Source organism: Hyposmocoma kahamanoa, unplaced genomic scaffold (assembly GCF_003589595.1).
Source record: "Hyposmocoma kahamanoa isolate Upper Pololo Valley unplaced genomic scaffold, ASM358959v1 78, whole genome shotgun sequence".
In the NCBI taxonomy this organism is placed as follows: domain Eukaryota; kingdom Metazoa; phylum Arthropoda; class Insecta; order Lepidoptera; family Cosmopterigidae; genus Hyposmocoma; species Hyposmocoma kahamanoa.
The window spans coordinates 10,487,637-10,511,133 of NW_020653945.1; the positions used below are offsets into that span (position 1 = coordinate 10,487,637).

At 35.6% G+C, this 23,497-nt stretch overlaps 1 protein-coding gene across 1 annotated transcript in view; it reads left to right on the plus strand.

Moving 5' to 3' along the window:
• The window catches only part of LOC113233001, an 89,484-nt gene that overhangs the window by 17,962 nt on the left and 48,025 nt on the right, over window positions 1-23,497 (plus strand). The window contains exons 2-3 of the mRNA XM_026467931.1: window positions 5,287-5,337; window positions 23,301-23,385. Of these exons, the coding sequence (XP_026323716.1) occupies window positions 23,319-23,385 (67 nt within the window). The 5' untranslated portion in view covers window positions 5,287-5,337; window positions 23,301-23,318. The remainder of the gene's footprint in view (window positions 1-5,286; window positions 5,338-23,300; window positions 23,386-23,497) is intronic.

Consider the following 23,497-nt stretch of genomic DNA (forward strand, 5'->3'; position numbering starts at 1 on the left):
ATAAGAGCTAGGAATGACTTCATTAATCTAACGGGTGTTGTAACACTGCTTTTAATTAGCTACGGCTAGGAAATTACATGAAACTTGTGAGCGACTTCAAGTCCGCGATAAATTGTCGGTGTTGGATAAAAAAGTTGTAGACAAAGTTAGTCTGGAATTATACTCTATCCTAGTTCACATATCTATATATTGTTTGTCGGACACAGACAGAAACTTGCCCAAGTTATGTATTAAGCGCAGGTTTTAAATAACTGGCTATATAGCATGCAATTAGCACTACAATTTTGTACGGGAGAATATTTTTTCACTAATTGTTTTCCATATGAAACACACACAGCCATACATAACAGGCAAATGCTACAATAGTATATTCATTATTTATAGTATGTTAATTATTAATTGATCACAATTATCTCTATGTCTGTGTGTTAAATAAAATTATAGAAAAAAATAAATGAATTGAGCAATTTATCGTCTGATGCACGCTTATCTCTGGGCTTCGTTGAATGCATCCTTTACATACCATTTTATGGTAGAGTAGTAAAGTAACCCGTGCAAGTGTAGATAATATGAACACATTTTAAAATAAGCATTGTACTCTTAATGAGCTGTCGGGAACATTAAGTACAACATTAGTTACAACCACGTTACAACATTTTCATTATCAGTTAAATTTTTATTTTTTTAGTTGCATATCTGTACGCGGTAATTAATATTGCATTGCATTTAGTTTTTATCGGAAATTTTTATTGTATAAAACAAACTAAAAAAAATAATAGGACCGGTAGCCTTTTGACGTCCACTGACGATTAACTTATTCACTCAATATCTTAACGTCTTCTTATGTATTATTTTACTAGATCACGTAGAAAATGGCGTGAGGAGTTATGCTGAAGTCTAAATATGGCATTCGCTGTAGAGGCTTGCCGCAAGCAGCAATTACTTGGACATGCAATGTACGCAATGAAAACTGGCCTACACGGCTTGTTTTACTTAGTCGTGCTAAGAACAACTGCCATACAGGAGTTGTTTAATTGAGTTAAAATATGCATTGAAGTATGACTCACAAGTTCTATAAATGCACTTAAAAGTATATTGCCCTTATCGAAGAATACATTAGAGATAAACATATAATAACTTTTGAAACCCTATTCGTGAACATAGCTACGTTACGCAAATCTGTTTTTAAAATCTTATTACGTACATACATACCATCTTGGCGAATTATAGAACAATTGTGTATTTACTTCTAGTTTGTTATTGTCAGATAAAAAGGAGAAATTAATTTTGTGGTTTTTTATTTAAGACTTGCTACACGGTATAAATAATCATATCATCTTGTGAAACATTTGTGTCACATATTGTGTGTGTAAAAAAATATGTTAATTTATTTTAAAAATGTAAATTACAAATTTAAATAATACATTATTTTATCTGTACGCTTTCATAGTTGTGGGCTATCTACAAATATATTGGATTCTGTAAAGAATTGCAGTTAAATGTTAATAACTGAATGTTGTTATAAAAAAAAGCAAGGCATTTTAGATATTGTATAAAGTCACGATTTTGGACGATGTCAATGCTCTTTGAAACTGTAAGTAAGTCTTATGGATTTTCATGGAACTACGTAAAACGCTGTTCGTGCGTTAAAGAAATGTTTCGCTATTATCGCGTTGTATTGAATTATATTGAATCGAATACAACAAGCACGTACAATCACTTTTTTATAATTGTTCATGTCACTGCTAGGCTGCGAGGTTTTCAAATTTTTTGGTTAGGTCTGGCCGACTTTTAACTCCAATTATGTTTGTTGGGAACAGTTACTTTTTTCGTTTGTCGATAACCCAAGAGATGTTTTGTAACGTGGGCCAAATTTAAGGCAAATAGAGGAAGAAATGAACTCGTTATATGTGTTTATGTTCCGGTCTGCAAGCGAGATTCCCAGCGTGGGCATACCACCGATTCGGAGTAACTAAAAACGGTTTTCGTGACGTTCGCTCGCGGTTTTCCGATAATTTGGTTCGGGCACCGTTATTTCCTCAGTAGGTGCGGAACAAGGTCGGAGTCAGCGGGCCGAGCGGAGGGAGTCTATTAGAGTTATTTTAAAAGACACTTCAACCGTATCCATTGACTTCAGTTAATCTTAGCCCTGACTCATTTCTCCGCCTCATCGCAAAAGTCTATACGTTCGGTAAGTGTGGAACATCGATTACGCTATTTGCAGTTAGGTTATCTTTAGCATAGTTTTGTATTTGTATTTTCCAGAAGTGATCCTAGAGTGATAGTACTAGAGTTCCGTTTAGTATTATATTTGCTCTTGCAAGCAAGTATCTTAGTGAATGTTATATTGTTTGCCCAGTTTGTTTGCTCCAGCTCTACTATGTTCATAGAGGTTGTTGACCAAGTTTACTAAGTGCATTTTGTAACACTAAAATACACAGTGCATATAAAGTATAAAGAGCTATGTATGTTTTTAGAACTTCTATGTCGCCTATTTGTGCTTCCTACTCAACGTACTTTGTAAATTGCAATTCATATTTTGCAACCATCATCGTGAACATTGTCTGCAATTTGCAAGATTAAAAAGTGTAAAATGCAAATTTAACTCTCGAACTTCGAACAATGCACTATTCACTGTCGTGTCATAAAGATTCCTGTGTGTTCCTTTGTATAGGTTTTAGCAAAAAAATAAGTAAAATGAAAGATAGTTTTGTTAGTTTCCAGGGGGGTATTATTTATCAGGTTTAAATAATAGCTCTATTCAAAAGAGCGAGTGCAGATTGCGAGCGAGCGATATAGATAGTTTGCATCTCGGACGAGGAACGGTGTAGGGATAGGATAGTAATAGAGACTAGAATACCGGGAGAGCAGGAGGGCCGCGGTGGCGCGAGGCCGCGGAGCCGCGGGAGCCTTCGGAAGAGCGGCGGAATGTGCGCGCAAGGTCATTGCGCCCTGCGCGGTCATGCACATGCGCCCTCCCTACCCCGCGCCCCCCACCCACCACATTGTCTAGCGCGATCAGCTGCGGATAAAGGGGAAGCAACCGAACCAAAAGGCGATAGGAACTATTTCAATGCGAATTCACCTTTTATTTTTCCATTTAACCCGTCCGTTGCTAGTGCTGGCAGTGCACGAGCGCCGTCGGCTATATTGTTCCTAGCTCTAATATTTTCTAAGGTCTGGCACGAAGAAAAAGACCATCTCGAATCTATCGTGGTTTATTTAGTTTCTCATTCCGACTAGAATTTATCCATTTCCATGCCTACAAGCTAAGGGCTTTGTGTTCAACTGCAAATATTAATATTAAAACATCAATTTTATAGTGCAATTTAAATGGTTACAAGTCGTACTATTATTACATGTGTCCGTTATATTTTCTTACAAATGAGAGAATTAAAACTGACCGTGTGGTGAGGTTAACGGCGAAAGCAGCATTTTACCGTGTTTTAAATGTGATAAATTGAGAGATTACGAGTGCTTTGCAAATATTACCATGATGATACAAATAAGATTCGATTTGGAGTGACAAAATCGATTCCTCCCCGTTATTATGAGACGTCTCGAGAACATATATGTAAAGTAAAGTGCCATTATGCAAATTGTTGAAGTGTTTTTGTTTTGCAAATATAGTAAAGATGGAGCCAAACTTAGAATGTAAGTAGTTAGTATCATGTGACATTCATTATTTCGTTTAAAAGGAAATCGCCCCTTATTCCGTAAAAAAACACGTCACTGTGTCTGGGTCAGTGCGACCGTTACATTTACATAGATTGTTTACTAAGAGGTTACTTTTTGGGCCTTTACTTATGTTCTTGTGAGGCAATCTTATATTCAATGGAGACGAAACATTTGACGATTGGTATTCCGAGAATTGTGTTAATGCATAAAGATTTGTGCGCATACAGATATAACTTTAAGTTTTAATGGTTTTTCAAATTCAAATTCACTATAATATATAGGGTGGAAAAAATCAATGACGATCAACAAAATCAACGAACTAGCTTAAATGCTTAAGATTTTATTTAAATTTTACTTAAAAAATTGTCTTATTTAAAAAAAATAAGAATAAATGCATCCACGGATTTGGAAACCGTACCTGAGCTGGTAATCAAACCAACTACAAATGCCTTTCATTATAAGATCCAATGCTTATTGCAGAAATTTTATCCTTAATATTGATCCTATAGACTAGTACAATGAATTTGTGAGTGTTCGGTTCTCGGCTCAGGTATTCTAAAAAAAACTAAAATAATGTTTCCTTTAAGTAAAATTAGCTATCTTAAGCATTTAAGGTATGCCCCCTTCATGTCCCATTGATTTTTTTCACCCTGTATAATGTATTAGAAATTCTTACTTGATTACCACATAAGCCCATTCAGGCGTTCTGTATCGAAAACGAAAAGAGTTATTTAGTGTAATATATTAACATGAAGTGCGAATGCTCCGCTTCGCAGAAACATGCCAATTATTTACATAGACGATTTGCCGTCGAGTAGTGCTGATCGAGTGATTGGAATTGAGGTGAAACTAAATGAATTAAATTGGAGAATTGGAATAAAAACAAGCTTTAGATTTTAAAAAGTTTATTCGTTTTTGGGTCACGTTAGCGATTTATAAACTTAATGATATCGTATGAATTATTTTGTTATATTTGCAATTTATTTATGAGCCCTCGATAAGTTGTAGCACCGTTGGATAAATCCCCTGACAACTGATTTATTATAGGTTTACAGACCATATAACGAGACTAATCGGTAGCACTTAATTAAAACAAAATTAGACGGTGTCCATGATAAATAAAACATCACTTTAGATCTTGACAGATAATCTTGTCTATCAGAATTCATTCGTTTGAATGATTCCATTTGACTGTAATTTGCCCATCACTAACGCGAACTCGTAACGCATTTGGAGCAGTAGGATGTTTAAAGAAGCACTTGTTATGAATATTGATGTATTCTGTTCTAAGTAATTTGCTCAAACATTCACTGACACTAGAAAAAGTTTAAATAAGAGCAGTAGAAAGTAAAGTCATGTTGACTTTTGCACCAAGTGCTCTAGAATTGAGTTTCGTAAATAATGCTTACCTACTTTGAACGAATCTTTGGTATTGTAAGTGTGAGTTTTTTTTTGGTTCAAAGATATAAGCTTTTTATAAAATACCACTCGTACTTATTTTCGAGTGACGGCTTTCTAAAGTGAAAATGAATTCTGTACTTGATGGTATTATTGGTGTTCATTATAAAAAATACATACCAAAGTGATGATTAATTTGTTTTGTTACAGATACAGTGTAGAAGAGATATTGGGGAAAATCCAGAAAAATAAAGTACACAGGTATGATTTTTTCATTATTTACAGATTTATGAGTGATGATTGAAATGAATGAGAAAACAAATTGACAGTTATTTCGGTAATTTTGAAAAAATAATGTAGCCATGTTTATTGTATAGTGATGTGTTGGGTTCACATCTCAAAGAACTCACTGAAATAGAATAAGTCGAGAAAAAACTTGAAAGATTTTCGACAAATTTTCTGCTAAACAATATGTCATTTACATTTAGTCTTTACATACAAATTATTAATAATTATAACTTTTTTAAGGTATAGTAACTTAATGGTTTTGACCTACCGTCCCTCAAGTACAGGCCGTGGGTTCGAATCCAGTCTCGCACCTCTGAGTTTCTCGGAACTTGAAATTTACCATGAGCGTTTCGGTGAAGGAAAACATGGAAAATGGTTCACAATTCTCAGAAAACGTGTGAAGTCTCCAACCCTCAATAGGCCAGCGTAGCAGCCCATAGCGTAAATCCTCGCCTGAGAGGAGTCCCATGCTCAGCAGTGGGACGGTAATGGGTTGATGATGACAGATTTACACTTTTATGAAACGATTTACACCTTTATAAAATTCAATTAATGCGTGTCATTCATATAAAAATGATTTACAATGTGATTGTATGGGTTAGTCTGAGAAATTTAGTAACTGTAGATTTCTTTGTGAAAGAGTTCAAACAGGGAAGTTCTTACCTATTTCTACGGCCTAGTTCTATTTCTTGTAGCATACATTGCTACGTTTCAGATTTAAAACCTAAGAGCGGTTACACACGGCTACTTTAGCAGCGATGAAAACGCGCGTTCGAGAAACGCGCGATACTACACTACACTTGCGATTTATAGGCAATTGCATCGATGCAATCGCCTATAAGTCATAAGTGTAGCCATGCGATTGCGATAACTCGCAAGTGTAGTGTATCGCCGTGTGTAACCGCTCTAAGGGTGCTGATGAAACTCTTTGCAATTTAAAAGTTTGAGAGGCACTGCAACTGTTATGGATAGATTTGTCGCTTACTAGTTCATTCGCTCAGACTTGTTCGTCCCGTCACTTGATGTCATAAAGAAAAGAAGTGATGAAAACGGTTGCGCTGCTGCAGCCATACATTTCATCTTTGGGTATAGTCACATTTCTACTACAATTTCCATGTCAATGGTAATCATGTATAAGAGTTGTGCGAAACAACAATTAAAAGAAAAGTTGTTCAAGTAAATAGGGACATACAAATAATAAGCACAAGCATTGATATATTTATTTAGAGATGTCGTGACAAGAATGTCTTGCATAGCGTTGACACGGTAGTTGACATGTTGGCACTCGTAACAATAGCGCGTCCGTGAGACGTCGGTGAACTCTACCCGATCACCCTTTTTGCGGCAAGCGCGCGCGCCAAGCGTTCGACTTGCGTTCATGACTAGAGTTTTGTTAGTAATCCATGCAAAATATAGCAAAACTTATTCATTGATCACACACACACAGGTGTGTTTTGTTGTTTATATTTGGATTTATTATTAAATTGTATATTGTTTTTCCTTCTCTATACAACTGGGATGGACTGCATTCGGTGGGCTGAATGACATCTTAAAATTGATTGATTGTCCACAATGCTTGGAGACCCGCTTATATAACCAATGTGTCTTGCCCACTATAACTTACGGTGCCGAGACGTGGACGCTCACACAGAAGGCTATGTACAGAATGAGAATCGCACAAAGAGCCATGGAGCGAGTCATGCTTGGCATCAAACTTATGGATCGAGTTCCGAAATCCGAAGACGAACTAAGCTCCAGGACATAAGAGATTGGATAACGAGTATCAAATGAAGTTGGCCGGGACATGTTACGAGACGTGGTGAACACAGGTGGAGTAAGGCGATGACCGAATTGTGGCCAATAAATGGTGAAATTACAGGCACATGGGACTTGTCAACGTATGTTTCAGGGTGACGGGCACAGTGGCAGTGCCCTTCAGATCTTTACGATTTAAAGCTCTGAGTGGCACTGCAACTGTTATGGACAGGCGTGTAGCTTACCATCAGGCGCACAACTTGTTCGTCCGGTCACTAGATATTTATTTAAAAAAAAATGGATATAGAAACGTGAGACGTCCTGTAGCGAGATGGGAGGATGACATTGTCAAAGTTGCGAGCAGTAGATGGGTGAGATTAGCACAGGGTCGTGGTGGATGGCACAAACTACGGGAGGCCTATACCCAGCAGTGGGTGAAGTCAGGCTGTGGATGATGATGATGATGATGTTTTTTCTTAGTTCAGTGAAAGTCTTTCTCAAATCAGCCAACCGCGAGACTATTGTATGACTAAATATGAAGCCAGTAGGGAATATTTCCAGCAACGAAAGAATATTTATTTTTTTATTATACCAAGTGACAGGACTAACAATTTCATGGTATTAAGCGACACGCCTATTCATAGCAGTTGCAATGTCACTCGGAGCTTTAAATCGTAAAGATCTGAGGATACTGACACTGCGCCTGTCACCCTGAGACGTAAGTTGACAAATACCACGTGCCGGTAATTTCTTCTTGCGGTTATTAATTTTACACTAGGTATATATTAAGTAGGTAAATCACGTACCAATACATAATATAAATTAAGCGAAATGATTGTATGATTAATTTAAATTGAACTCACATTACTAGTTTTATTGTTAGTATCAATAGGTCATTAAAACTGAAAAGAAAAGTAATGTAGCCAGTATTTCACGCCTAGCATTTGCAAAAGTAATAAATAGCGAGTGAAAGTATGTATTCAAATTGAATCACTTCCGACGTATCTAAGGCGTGCTCAGATTTTTTTTTGTGTCCGCAAAAACTATGACTGACGCGTTGCCTGAATTAAGAACCGTCATTAGTTTATTATACACGCTTCATTTCAGCAACAGGGTTTCTAATTGAAAGTAGCATTTAAACAAAATGCGTACGTTTACATATAGCATTTGTAGCCTAGCGTTAACGAAATGAGAATGTAGAAGCTCGGCTAACAAGATTTGTTATGAGAAATGTTAAAAGAGGAAAAGAAAAGATTGTAACAAATATAATGATATAAAAAAAGGTACAAATATTATAAAACATTCCCTATAAAAGTACTAACACAATACTTACTGTAAAATAACCTTTTTACAAAATGAATGTCATTCTCTCTCTCATTAAAAAAGTTGGTTAGTGATAGTAGTGACGACTAATAGAATAATCGTAAGAACAGTGAAAGAAAAGAAAATTCGAGACCGAATTAAAATTTCAAAAATAAGTGGCCAAGAACCAGAAAATAGTAGGATAAAAAAGCGGGATAACGATGAAGGACGTCGATCGACAAGTAGCAAAGAATTAAGAAGATGTATTCCTTATAAAACGGCAGTCAAGGCTTAGAAAGCCATTACACTTGCCCAGTAGGCAAAAAGCGGCTATTTTGAGAAAGCATTGAGATGTTATTTACGCCGCTGCACTAACTATGAGTGACGTAGAGTTACACGTACTTTCCGTAGTAGTGCCCGAGGTCAGGGTAATTCTTGCAGTTAACAATCTATTCCGGCGAAATGTTTAGAGGCAAGTGGTCGACTAATACCACATAATGCGTCAATATTATAATTGAGGCGGTTGCGCTACTTTCCTGAATATTCCGTTGGGAAAAGTAGTATTTATTTACAGGCTTATTCGTAAAACACTAACAATCTCGCAGGACTATATTACTAACTTCATAAACAACAAGTTTTGTTCCATGACTTTTAATAATTCATCAGATTTTACTTTCGTACAAAAATGAAAACATTTCAATAGATCGCTCTAAATGGTGATAGCTCTGTGCGGTGTTAAAAGAAAGTGAGGGTCGTCGGAGAGGGCGCTTGCACGTTTGAACTTACTACAAATACTGATGTAAAAGATTTTTTGGTAATTTTTTTGTTTAATAAAAAGCCATGAAACAAATGTTGTTGTTTACGATGTTTGTATAAAAACAAAAATGACTACTTTCCCGATGAGTCTAATGATCCGTAAGACAGGGTTAAAGAGCTTTTTTGGACTTGCAGGTAACGTAAGAAAAGACTTGAAAGTTTTTAAAGACAAAGTATTTTTAAGCAGTAAATTGCATGATCTGTATAAAGAACAAGCAATGCATTCGCAATTATTGTAATCGTTTCCAACTCCACCCAATAGCTCATTCATTATTGTTTTTTGCTTTCATCTCTTCAACTGGGAGACAGTTTGCTAGAATGGGAAAATTAAGTGTTTCTAAGTAACGAGGTCTAATCTAGGTGGGTTAAGTTCAGTAATTGCGTTTTTTAAGCATCGAATGGTCGAGTCTTGAGCTCCTCAGGGACGCGTGACTGGTCTGCGGCCTATCCCTGGCTGCATTCCGAACGTTGAACACTTCCTTGTTGCAGCCTCTAATGTTCGTTACTACTTTAAGTACTACTATTTAGAACATTGTAAGAGTTCTTAATACCATGTATAGATACGCGGAAATAAATGAAGACTTTTTGCGAAGGTTTTATTGCAGCGACTAGCGCTTGATTGCGATTCTTATTGTAAAAAATATTAGTAAATTGACACACAAGTAGATAGTGCGCAAGCGTTGTTCACGAACATGGGTAATTTTCAGGTTAGTTTTCTTTACCTAATTTCAGGGCAACTTTTATTACTTAAGTATTGGAGCACATTATCGTCCACTGTTGGTGGCGCTCGTGCGCTCCCACGTGGCTCACGTACTCAATCTTATTAGTAAAGATCTGTGCGCACAGGTGGCACATGAATACACATTCAATGTCGGACTTTCAGCTCGTCACGTCTGACGCCCAACTCAATTCGTCGATGAGACTCAAATTGTGATGTTTTATTTGCCACAAAAGATCTCCATTGCGGGCGATCCGTTGCCTGTTTCCCACTTATTATTATTATTATTTTATTTATTATTATTACACTTTTCAATTTACAATTAACAAAACAAAAACAATGTGCATAAAGCCCTGTACTTATGAACGTGCATAATTAAAATTTACTTTATTATGAACTTAAATGTAATACATATTTGAGTTTTTTACTTTTTTATTTAATACATATAAAAAAAGTCAATTTTGAAACCAAAGAAAGTTTTTTTCAACCTACTCTATTTTTGTAGCAGTAGAGATCCTTGTGAAAAAGTTTGTCCAGAAAAGTACTGCCACTTTGCCTATTTCTGGCGCTAAGCAGTAATGTGACCATTACTACGTTTCGGTTTGTGTGTCATGTGACTTGTTAACTTATGTCTCATAATGACGGGCGTAGTGGCAGTGCCCTTCAGATATTTGCGATTTAAAGCTCTGAGTTGCACTGCAACTGCTATCAGGCGCACGACTTGTTCATCCCGCCACTTGATATCATAAAAGAAAGCAATACCGTATTCGTAGAAATTGTAATTTTTTGTCGATGTTATCCGTTACTACATTTTTCAATAAGATAATTCGGAATAAATAAATATATAATACTTATTTATACGCTGATATTAAAATTATGGTACAAATTACATTCTATTTGCACGTAATATATCACTGTTTCCAACAAGCAACATGATTAATGAACATTATTCCTCGATCAACAAGTTTTTATAGCTATAATCACGAAATAAATTACGACCCCCTGTCTTACACGGTGACCGGCTTTCCTCGGAGATCTCGGTGTTTCTCTAAAATAGCTTTTCGAGCCGTGTTTGTAGACCAACGGCTGCGTGCTGCGTTTAGCTATCATTTCTGTAAGAATCTATTGCACGATATGACTAATTTATCTCGAACATAGTGGATAGATCTAAATAATTTTTTTAATATATATATATATACACTGCGTACAGTTGTGGGTTCTTTAAGATTCTATTATCATCTATTAATCTGTCTTGAATACATGTAACGAATGGTAATTTTTTTAAATTTACAACTTGTTCTGTGTCGATTTAATTGCAAGAGATTACACAAAATATCGTTATTGATACATAGACATTGGAATACAGAAAAGGTGGCGAAGGCATTTTTCGTACAATATCAATGATAAATATTACATTACCACATAATTAAACTACATAATAATTATTAATGATAAGATGGAACAAACGCAAAAAAAAAATCCTTCGATCTGACATCACTCCCAGCATCCCTTGCCTCACCGTGGCTACCGCTCTTACCAACTGAGCTATAGCCCGAGTCAGTAAATCTTACGAATTTCTCAATATGTCCGCTGTAAATCCTTGTATTGGGTTTAAATGGCTTTTTTGCCGTAGCGCTACCTGTAAGAAACTTATGAAAGCTTTTTCACTAAGACAGGTACTTTTATAGCTACTAAAGATTGACAAGAGATGTCACAGAATTAATTACTAGCCCGGAAGAAATTATGTGGTCTCTGATTGCAATATTTTTTTCAATGAATGTTTTACTACCATTTACAATAATAATAACAAACCAGTGGAGTATTTTCACAAAAAAAATGCACGTCATGGTAGTAAAAACATCATACCTATTTTTTTATGATATCAAGTGATGGGACTAACAAGTCGTTGCGCCTGTTGGTAAGCGACACGCCTGTCCATATCAGATGCAATGCCACGCAGAGCTTTAAATCACACAGATGTGAGGTGTACTGTCACTGTGCCTGAGACATAAGTTGACAAGTCTCATGTCCCTGTAATTTCACCTACGCCCTTACCCTTCAAAACCGAAACGCAGTATTTTTTTTTAATGTACACACTCATTATCCCGCACTAGGGAAACCCAGTATCGCGGATGCCATGGACACATAGACAACTACAAATTACACAAAAACTCACGAGATAAATAATTGTAGGCCATACAAATATTTCTCCCGGCTCGGGAATCGAACTTGGGACAAACCCCATGGTAACTGTTCGGCCGCGGAGGCAGTTAACTAATGTTGACATTACTGATTGGCGGAAGAAATAGGTAAGGATAGGCAGTACTTCCCTTGATGAACTCTTTTACAAGGGGCTCTACGGTTACTAAAAATTTTGTTTTATTCAGATTTCTTAAATTCAAATTAACTATTATGCAGAAATACATTTCTAAATTTACGTAAGATTGACAAACTCCTGCAGATCACCCAATTCGCTTGCAATTTATGAATTGTTCTACACCATTCTGCAAAAAGAGAGCAAACTGATTTTAAAATAAACCAACATCATAATCCAGCTATTTAAAAAAAAAAATACTTTCTTTTTCAGTCGCATTCGTATTAACTTTCAATTTGGACTCATTAATATCGATGTAGACACGACTGCGATTGTTATTACCTTTCTCGCATGCATATATGCGTTGCAAATTTATCATACTCTGTATTTTCGATTAATCTAACATTAATTTTGGGCGCGTGAGAAATGGACCCGGAAACAACGGAAATGGATTGTGTTGACTTGTATCTGACACACATATTTGATTAAAGTGAAAAAATTAAATGCTTAGTATTACATAGTTTTCTATAGGCTTAGAAAGCTCCTATGGGCCGGGTTGCATTGTATGACATTTTTTTTAAAGTTTTGTTTATAATAAAATAAAGGTATATGGTACTTGTGTAGTCAAGAGCTTAACACTTTGTACTTTATTATGTTATTTAAATCTTAAGTGGCAAGTTTGACGAACTCCTGTATCTGTTACGTTGGGTGTCAAATAATATAAAACTGTAAAAGCATTATTGCAATTCTATTATGTTTAGAATATACAGATTCGTAGATAAATCGATGGGAAACTTGCTCTATGAAGCCTTCGCCACTGTTTTTATGTACCAGTACTTGTGATATATAAAAAGTCTTCAATAAAAACGTATTTCTATTGTTATTATTTTTTCATCAATCAAGTAAATAATTGTCAATGCTAAGAATCTAACGAATCAGGTACCACCTACGGGCTGCCCGATTGGTTTCTTGAGATTGGTATTTTAATGCACTAGGCTAAAAAATCCGTGCGTTTTTGCTACTCGATTTAAAGTTTCACTGTAAAGAAAAATTACTTTTTCTTTTAAAATTTTATATTGTCTATGGTTATTTAATATATTTTTAAATAGGCGGGAGTTTTAAATTATAATTCATGAAAAACATTAACTGTATGATTGTACTGAACTGTGTGATTGTATTTTATCGTTATAATGTCCAACTGCATACATATTTACAAAGCCGTTAAAAACTATTTCAGTTTGGTTGGCTTGTATTAACTTATCCACCGTATTCGCCGGGCGTAGCCCCATCAGATTATCACTTGTTTCAGTCTTCATAAACTTTGAACGTACGACAAAATTCTTTGAAATAACACTTAAGTGGAGTTGTTTTTTATAAGACAAGAATTTTTATGAAAGGGAACTTCCAAAATTCACCGAAAAATGCTAAAAGATTGTAGTAACCTACATGCTGATATTGATACGTGACCAGTTAATTATTGGTTAAAGTTTGATATTTATTTTTTTAAATGTTTTTCTTTCTATATTTATACTTTCATTCCACACGGACTATTTGGCTAACCTTATAATTCTTCTACTAATGAAATGATGAGTAAAACCATGGGGTCGTGAGTATGTGCCAGGTCGTTTTAAAAATTCCTTGCCAACAATCGATCATATTATCACATCTATATCAACGGTAGGAAGTTATTTGTTACATTCCACGATGCTTTGCGGTTTCCTACTAAAGTTTACACACGTACGTATGCATTGTAAAATGGCTACAATATACCACTTCGTGACATTCATCGTACTAGTTGCTACTTGTATGTACAGTAAGCAAATTTAACCAGTACTTCTATGCTTCTAGACTGGGGATATAGGTAGCATTATGTACCTGTAGTTGGCGACTCGTAGAGTGCCCCTGGCAAGTATAATTTGTTTTCAAGCATTGATAAATAAATAGTTCGTTTTATACACTGGTATAAGAAGCAAGTCTTTTATTGTACATCGATATCCTCATGAATAAACGTTTATTATCAAAACACTAAGTTTACAGAAAAAATAAAAAGAGCAATAACTTCAATAACTCTGCGCCTAATGGAATCATTACGAAAAAATATATTATGGAATTGATGGAAATAAATTGTGTTTTACGTCGTAAATAGGTCGCAAACTTTATACAATATTTAATTCGTGCTATGAGTATGTGCGATATTATAGTAATTATTTATACAAAATGGTGTAAACACTTTTGCACGTTTATTCCAGGGGACCTGTTTATATCATTGTGTAGAAAATTCACGCAGACTATAACTCTTTTGCCAAGTGTACATAACTAAGTAGACTGACTACTAGTGCTACTGCTCTCGGTTCTAGTTTATCTGATTGCAGATGCCATAATAACGCGTAAGAGTAAGAAACCTGTTAGTTATTTGCGTTTCGTCGTACCCGGTTTTGTATTACACATATGTAAGAAAGACAAAGTCATGACTTCATTTATGTGGGCGGTTGTACACGACTTAGAAACGTTGTAAAAACGAACCCTTTGGCAGCCTTGTACTATTTAATAAAATCTAATTATATTCTTATATATAATATATAAACTTAAAATAGTCTAGAATGATCCCCGTGATAGTCCATGAAAATGTACGATATACTATTGTAACACGTGCACTAATTTACCTATTTCATTAATTATTTATATAATTATAATAGCTTTTCTAAGTAAATAAATTAAATTAAAGTAAAAACATCACAAATAAACATTGATTTGGTGTTAATCAAATCGATATATCGATAAAAAAATTTCTATAATTTAATGATAAAATGTATAGTGCGTGTACTTATTCATTCTTAAAGTATGAATTGTAATCATGGGCAATGAATTGATATGTCAGTTATTAAGTTTTTGACACCTATAAATTATTAATGATATTTTTTTCTTAATTTACTAAAATATCATGTGGAATTAATTGCATTTGAATTATAGTTGTGTGTTTTATGCCTTCAATATATGTAGTATGAAACACTTCACTTATTGTTCATAATACGTCAGAAAAATAAAACTATAGAAGAGAATATTTGCTTCAAAACTCAAATACACTAAAAATCTGTCGACTTTACCTCATCCCTATGACAAACGTCAAATCAAATGTTACAGGGATCATCCTAATTTTGTATTTAGTATAACATAATTGCGTTACGTTACGTTAGAGTATTTCCTGCTGGTTCACTTAGTGTCTAAAATAAATTACGTCTATTTCTGATACACACCTTCGTTGCAATAAATATATCTACGTATGTATTACAATGTAGTCTACGCAACGTGTTGAATTAACCCTTTAGCAAAGCCCGGCGCGACAAGGCCCTGCTCTGCATTCTCGCGACGACACGACAAGATAAACGAACACGCGAGCGAAGGCCCTTACTTACGGAGCTGCATTTACTTATGCGATTCTCCATTTAAGTTAAACAATGAGAATTTTAGACATGTAGAATGTGTGGGAGTTGTAAAAGAGAGGAGTTTTATTGGCACATAGACAAAATATTCTTCCTAAATCACTTTCCCTTAATAATGAAACGCCGAAAAGCAATTTTAGTTATACGAAACCACGCATTCACAAGATTTCTTTTTTACATTGTCCCCGGCATAATGGAATCGATCGGCCAGAAGCACTTAAAGCTTTAAAGTGAGAAAGTTGTAATACAAAATCACACGCGTTCGAAAACAGACGGCCTAGTTTGCAGATAATTGGGTCAGCCGAGCAACCTGCGCGGTGCTCACACGCATTGTCTCGCGTCTCGGTGCGCGAGCGGTACCGTTAGCGCTCGGTCAAGTTCGGCGCATTGTGACGTGATTGCTACTTGCGATTGTGACATACGAATTTACGATCGCACTCTCTATTATCCTTAATTAGCATGTACGTGTTTAGACGTCAGATTAAATGAGTAATATGTAACTTTTAGTATTAATGTGCAAATTCTTGGAGAATTTGTGATGAAAACAATTTCCGGTACAAAAGGGTTAAGCCGTAAACATTCATACCTACGGTGAATGACTCTTGTTTCAGCACTTGAATAAGCAATTTCGGAACTACGTTAGTAAAATGCTTTGAGCAATTATTACGGTTCCGTGGCTCCTTCCGTTGCTTCTATTGATCGTGATGGGCAGAGGGACATAAGATACTACCACCTGAATTTATAACTCCTTAAATCACTACGATGCACGCATAAATTTATAACAGAGATGGAATCGGATAGGCATGGGCTCTCGTTATTTACGATGGCCTGTGATTGTGAAGGTGGGCGAGAGAACACATGCGCCTTTGACCCTGCCGGGAACATCAAAGATCTTAATGCTTGCCCATAACTGCGGTATAAGTATGATTACTATGACACAGCTGAAACTCGTTTTGAAGATAAATACAACGTCTATGCGGCTGCTGCCCTCGACCTAGGTACGAATGCCTCAAAAGTCAAAACATGTAAAGAGAATTCGTAATTTGTGTTCTATCGTATGTGGGGCCGTGTAAAGCATCTTTACTGGTGTGTCTTGTTTCTGCTGTCTGTAACTTGTTTGGGTTTATTTGTGCTTTACCGAGATATTACTGACCTCTTTGTATTGCATAAAGTGAACATTATGCGGCTGTTGTCTCATTAGATGCCTATTATTAGGGGTCTATTTGGATGGAAACTGTTACGACGTCATGATCATACGACAATAATTTTGTTGTTCTCTAACATTTACACTCTAAAAGTGTGTTTATTTCATACATATCATTACTTGTTAATACCTTTCTCTTACATAGGCCGATAGGGTAAGACCACGAATTTCCACTTGATACGATCCTGTCAGGTTCTGTCGCTTCTAAATTCGAACCAATTTTTATATTTAAAAAAATAACAGTTCTTCAGGAGAGAGGTTTACGAACAAAATTTGTTGACAACTTTTTAAATTTAAATAGGAGAGTTCTAAAATGTCATATATGTATAATTTGATTTATGTAGTTCGTACTATTTTTATGACTATCATTTGATAAATACACTTTTGACGTATGGTCACATGCGGTTTTAATGTAGTTGTCTTTTATATTAATTCATTCTGAATTAAAGACACGTACGTGTCGATGTATCTCGTCAAAGTATTCCTACTTCATAATACTAACTCTAACCTGACAATTGTCGCTACGTTTCTCAGACTAAGCTCACACAGAGATTTACCTGCATATTTGTCTTAAGAGAATGGGATGCGCATGACACGACACTGCTCTCTAAACTCGTTAACTCTTTTTGCCTTTGCTCGGTAATAGATCGCTAGAGTCGAGTAGTATTCTGTTACGAATATGAATCCGGCAAATTGATATATCTAAAAGATTGTTTCAGAGAAATAGAATGTGTAATTTATCGACTTCGAAGTTACGCTGCGTTTGAACGTCAATTGAAGGCTTAACAATTATCAATGAATTACATTTCGTGTCAGAGGTACTATATTTATTTATTGACATAATATTTTTGTCTTTTCGGACTAGTTAGTTGCTTTCAAATTGTGTTAATTTTTTGTATCACTCGTCGCATCTCTAGTGAGTAAATCTCTGGACGACCTTGTTATATGGTCGTGTAGGTATGATGTAGCATTCTTAAAACCCAGTCTCGGTCACGGCCACTAATTAACGACATGATTTGACAGATATGGCCATTGGGTCAAAGGCTGCTTTCTATTTTATTGTTTGGTGCACCCCCATGACCTTAATGTAGCCATTTAAATAGATTAACATTGTAATTAAACGAAATAAAAGTTCATGATCATATTTATTATAAACTTTCCGCCGGCAACGGCAGCGTGAATAAAGACATTAAATCAACTTTGTTTCCGGTTCTATAACACAAAACTAATTTTTTCCAAATTTGTTTATTGCTCTCTTTCTAAGCTTTATAAGCTTTATTTTAAAGATACTCACGGGTGTATTTAGTGGAACAAAAAAGTGAGAATATAAAATAGTAAAGTTTATATTCAAACAAAATAAAAAATTAGAGATATAGTAACAATGAATTGACATCTTTTAACATCGACTTTGTAATACTTTACTCAACCTTTATTGAAAAGACAGTTAAAATAAAAATGGAAGTGTATCAGCGTAATTATTTTCCCATATGTGTAAAAATATATAATTCGTACCGCCTGAATTTAAAGATATGCCTAGTGCCTTGTTCCGAAGAAGGTTGTCCGCATGGTTGTCTAACTGTTGCTTTTATTCGGTTCAAGAATACTTTGACCGCAAAATATCAGTTATTTGAAATGTAAATTGATAGTTGAAATATATTAATGTCATTAACGGATAATTCATGTCAAAATAAAATAATATGCGTTTGCATGCTGTAACCAGCTAGGTGTGGGAAACTATTATTATAAATATGTATATTACATCTCTGTAAACCACACTAACTGCTAATAAAGTTATTATTTATAAAGAAACGAAAATATATGTAATACGAAATGATTTCGCTTCCTAAGTCTATCTGTAAAACGACTATTACCAACTGGATTAAAACCCTAAATTATGACGACACTTACCTATTACTATCTGTACTCAAATGATCAATCTCAACTTTTAGGACTCTCGCCTAAACCCATTCACACACCTTACAAACTATACACACCATACTTACTATACACATACTCAGTTACACGCGTACCTTAAAAATACTCATCCATCCTCACTCTTTATATGTCGAAGATAATTAGAGTTAAGTAAGTCTTAGAGTTCCTCATTATTTACTTAGTACCTACTTGTTTTATGGCAACTTATAAATATTAACATATCTTATATACGTTTTCATTGTATCACAACCATGCCAGAACATTGTCGCTCACCTGCAGAGTGGAAGCCTGGTGACCTGTAACACAGGTTTTTTTCTTAACCTGACTCTCACAAACCAGCATATCCGATTTTGTTTTTCTTCTATTACTCAATCTACTTGCAAGCCTGTTTTTGTGATGGGATAAATAAAACAATATTTCGTTCCTGAAGAAATGTTCTTAGGTTTTCGCGATTGTTATACATAGGAAATGAAACTATTTTTCCAGATTTAAATCTCATATATATTAATCGATTTAAATCCAGAAAAATAGGTTTATCCTAAAAAGAAATGGTTAAAAATTTAAAAATTGTAAATTTTGTAATCAACTTTACGAAATGTTACAAGAACTCGAAATTAACCTCAACCATTCAATGAGCCTGCATTAGTAGAAATGGAAACAAATTAATGAAAAACATGAGAAACGGCTAATTATTTATTTCTAAATAAGACTTAAAGTAAAATAGGTAAAATAATTGAAAAAAGGTTACATTATTATTGGGCTCATTACAGTGGTAATTTGTACAAATATAGATATTTATAATGTTAACTAGGAAGGTAAGGTGGAAGGTGGTATAAGGTGGAAGACTCGCGTCCAATCTCGATAAAACCTGTGTTACGGTACTTAAAAAAAATTAGTATCCACATAAGTTAATTATAAAGGTACCTAAAGGTTCACCATTGTGTATTTTTTCCTCGTGACATTTGCGAAAACTTTCCCTTGGAGGTACCTAATAACCGTCGTCTTCATGGTAAGAAACTGCATATAAGCAGACACTTACATGCGCTTCACACGTCTATAATTTCATTGTATGGAACTGAATGTAAATAATTATAAAGTCCGGCATCAAATTGATGGCTAATCCATCCGTCGGCATGGGAACGCGAGAGTAGCCATTGTCGTAATGGGAATCGCTAGGAGGGCGCCACGGCACGCTCTATTAAATGTTAATTATTAATTGCATATGCTTACTATCCACCGGTGCATTCTTGATTGGAAAGAATGGTTTTATTAGTCCATCGTGTGCTTCTTGCCTCATACATGTAGACGGCTTGATTATGAATTAAATTGGCTATGATTGGACGTAATCCCATTGAAATGTTTCCCGCTGAATGTGTTTGAATTACACGTGTAAGTATAACGTGTGCTCTTTATTATAGGCTTCACGTGTATATTATGTTATTCATAGCTCAAGCTATGTCCAACTCAAGTGGGACGTGTAGACATGTCGATAGGAATGTAAAATCTTAGTAGAGCAGTAGAGCTCATCGTGAAAGATATCATCTATGGAAGTACCCTAAGTATTTCTGGTGCCAAGCGGTGATCATTACACTATTCCTGTTTGGAAGGGTTAGGGTGCTGGTAAAATTACAGGCACATGGGACTTTTATGTCTTAGGGTGACAGTCGCAGTGGAAGCGTCCCTCAAATCTTTGCGATTTAAAGCTCTTAATGGCACAGCACCTGTTTTAGGCAGGCGTGTCGCTTACCATCAGGTGCACGACTTGTTCGTCCCGTCACTAGTTAACATAAAAAAGTAAGTAGTTAACGTTCGATATTTGAAGGTTATTTGAATAGTCAAAAATCAACAGTACTTTACGCTCTTATCTGCAACACTGTAACATCAAAGCGCATGATCATCGTAAAGGCTGAATTACCTTTCAACAAATGCGTAAATTAGCAGCCGCATATATTATGCGTCGACAAATTGCTTTCTAGTTCGCCGATGATAAAACTGTTAAGATGTAAGCTCGCGGAGTCGGCTTCACCGTTAAATTGGGCAATTTGTGAATGCATATCGTACGGAGGCTGAGTCCGCGCCGTTCCCGCTGCGACACGCTCTTGCGTATCGTGATATAACTGTTACGATCATTATGTATGTGAACAGTGACATATGGATCACGTCACTTAATTGCTGTGTTCTGCTACTCGCGCACTTGTCACGTCCCGTTTAGTTTTCACTTATAAGGTAACGGCTTCCTGCAGATCTATATCTTTTTCGCGATACTTATCACTCGTATATCTAACTTGTTTATTGCCGCTTCAGTATTACAAGTATTTTAATTTGTTTAATTGAAATTATTTTGGATTTATCAATGGCTGTGTATCCAACCGGAGTATCTGTATAGTCTCAGATTTGGTAACCGTGTTGCACAAATACTTTCTACCCTTCGGGAATGGAGCGCCTTTCTTGTTTTAATTATGTTCTCAATCTTGCTCTCAATGTGCTTATGAGTGTTTCGTTTTTATTTCGAAATAATCGTTATTTTCCATGATTCACCCTTTTTATTTGAGTACAATATGACTGGGGCGTCGTGTTGTTCACTAGATCGAACCAAGGTTCCGCTTGCGGGATATCGCGGCCAAGGTGTCGGACTGGCGACTTATAGGTGAGCTAACTGTTCTACTCCTTCCGCTCTTTTACCAAACTAGGTGTGAGAATGCTAGCAAATTCAAATGTCAACCACCTGGGCAGGTTTCTCAATGTTTTGCATAGAATATCACGATTTTGCATCTCTATATTCAACGTTATCTTTTGATGGCGTATGTTTTATGGGAGCTAAAGGTTAGGCTAATTTCTATAGATACTAAGATTGGAGACACATAAAAACTCGAACCAGTGTCGGTTTGCCAAACCGGGGCTACCACTCTTACCAATTGAGTTACAGATCGAATCAGCAGACTTTAAGAATTTCACTCAGCTAGGTACCTTCACAGCTATCAGTTACCATAAAATAAATATCAGAAATATACAGTTTACGTAACAGCAATTTCGATGTTTCATTTAAATTAACCAAAGTTGCGACTATGCTATGCAATGGGATAAGAAACAGTTTTTGTAGTTAAATGATTCTAATTTCAGATAGATCATAAACGAAGCATGGGAACAAGAAAGATGAACAGTTTCAAATTGTCATTACCACAAGACAGTTGGTTGCGGTACGTTAAAAAGGTAAGAGTGTACCGCAAACTTGTCTCTTCCGGCATGTTTCAAAACTCACGGTGCATAATAACCTATGCTTGATGATTCTATGAACAATTACAAGGGCTGATAAGCAAATGCGATGTTCAAGACAATTTCCCTACAAATTACATAATTACAGTAACGGAGTAAGGTACTTATCAAATTTTCATAGTGTACTTTTCGGTCCGTAAGAAGGTATCAAATTATCACATAGAATTCACCACTTTACGCATGCTAGTGAAAGCAACAAGTTTAATATAACGGCATAAGTGTATTTTTTAAGTTTTATCATTGAATGACCGGATACATTTAGCCTTTCGCTTATTGCTCCAGTTTTAGCCAATACAAGAACGTTTTAATTTTTTATTAAAAGTGTGAAATCGACTGTGCTTAGTAATAACTGTATGCCGTTCAAATCATTAAATATGTAGACGCAGCAATTACAACAACTTTGTAGGGAGAACTACACAACAATCGTCGTACTTTCACGTTTACAAATAGTCATTCATTCTCCTTCATAAAAAAGATTGAAGTGAAAGCGATATTGTAATGCAAAAAATAAATGAAAATTTGTGTCACTGACTTTCCAGCTGCTTTCGTCTGCCTAAGCTTTGGTCTTGACCCGCATCTGGCCGGTAGACTGCAAAATTAAATTCCTAGGCTTACAATGGTAGTTATCGTCTACAAATAACAAACTCGACATTATTTCCTTTGATACTTCGAAAGCAGAAATAAAAATAAACATATTTCGATAACATACTCGAACATACTCGATTACAGAGAATTGAGGTAGATTTATTCTTTCTTCTTCTCATTATTGCTACTAGTATTATATAAAAATCACATCCATTAAACTTTATAATCATAAATGTAAACGGCGAAACGAGCAGTTTGTATACAATTTTGTAGTCTTTAAAAAGCTGTACATAAAATACTATACGCGAAATAATTGTCTGCGTTTGTAATTGTAAAGGTATATTAATTGTAAAGGTTTGTTAATAAAGGTTTGGCTGGCTGCCATGTAAAGCACCCCCGACTTTTTCACTGTATGAAGTGACTTCCAATGGAGCATTTCGTAAGATATGAAGAATTTTGAAAGATGTACAGGTTTTCACTTGATACACATAGAAGGGTGCTTTGAATGGCTCCTTCCTATTTACCAATTTTGTGTGCATTAGTATTGTCCGGTACAATCGGATGTTTAAAAATATTTTTGTTGTGTTGTACCAGGTGTGCGGGTGTGTCGGCATGAGGCGCGAGGCGCTGCGCGTAGCGCGGCTGGCACTGTTCCTGCTGCAGGCTTCCTTTGTCATCGGTAAGACTTACTTATTGCTTGCTATTAATTGAGGCCATCAGCGCGTAAGTTTTTTTTTTTGCTTAATTATTTCAAATGTTAGGTACTTAAGTACACAATTGCTATGATGCTA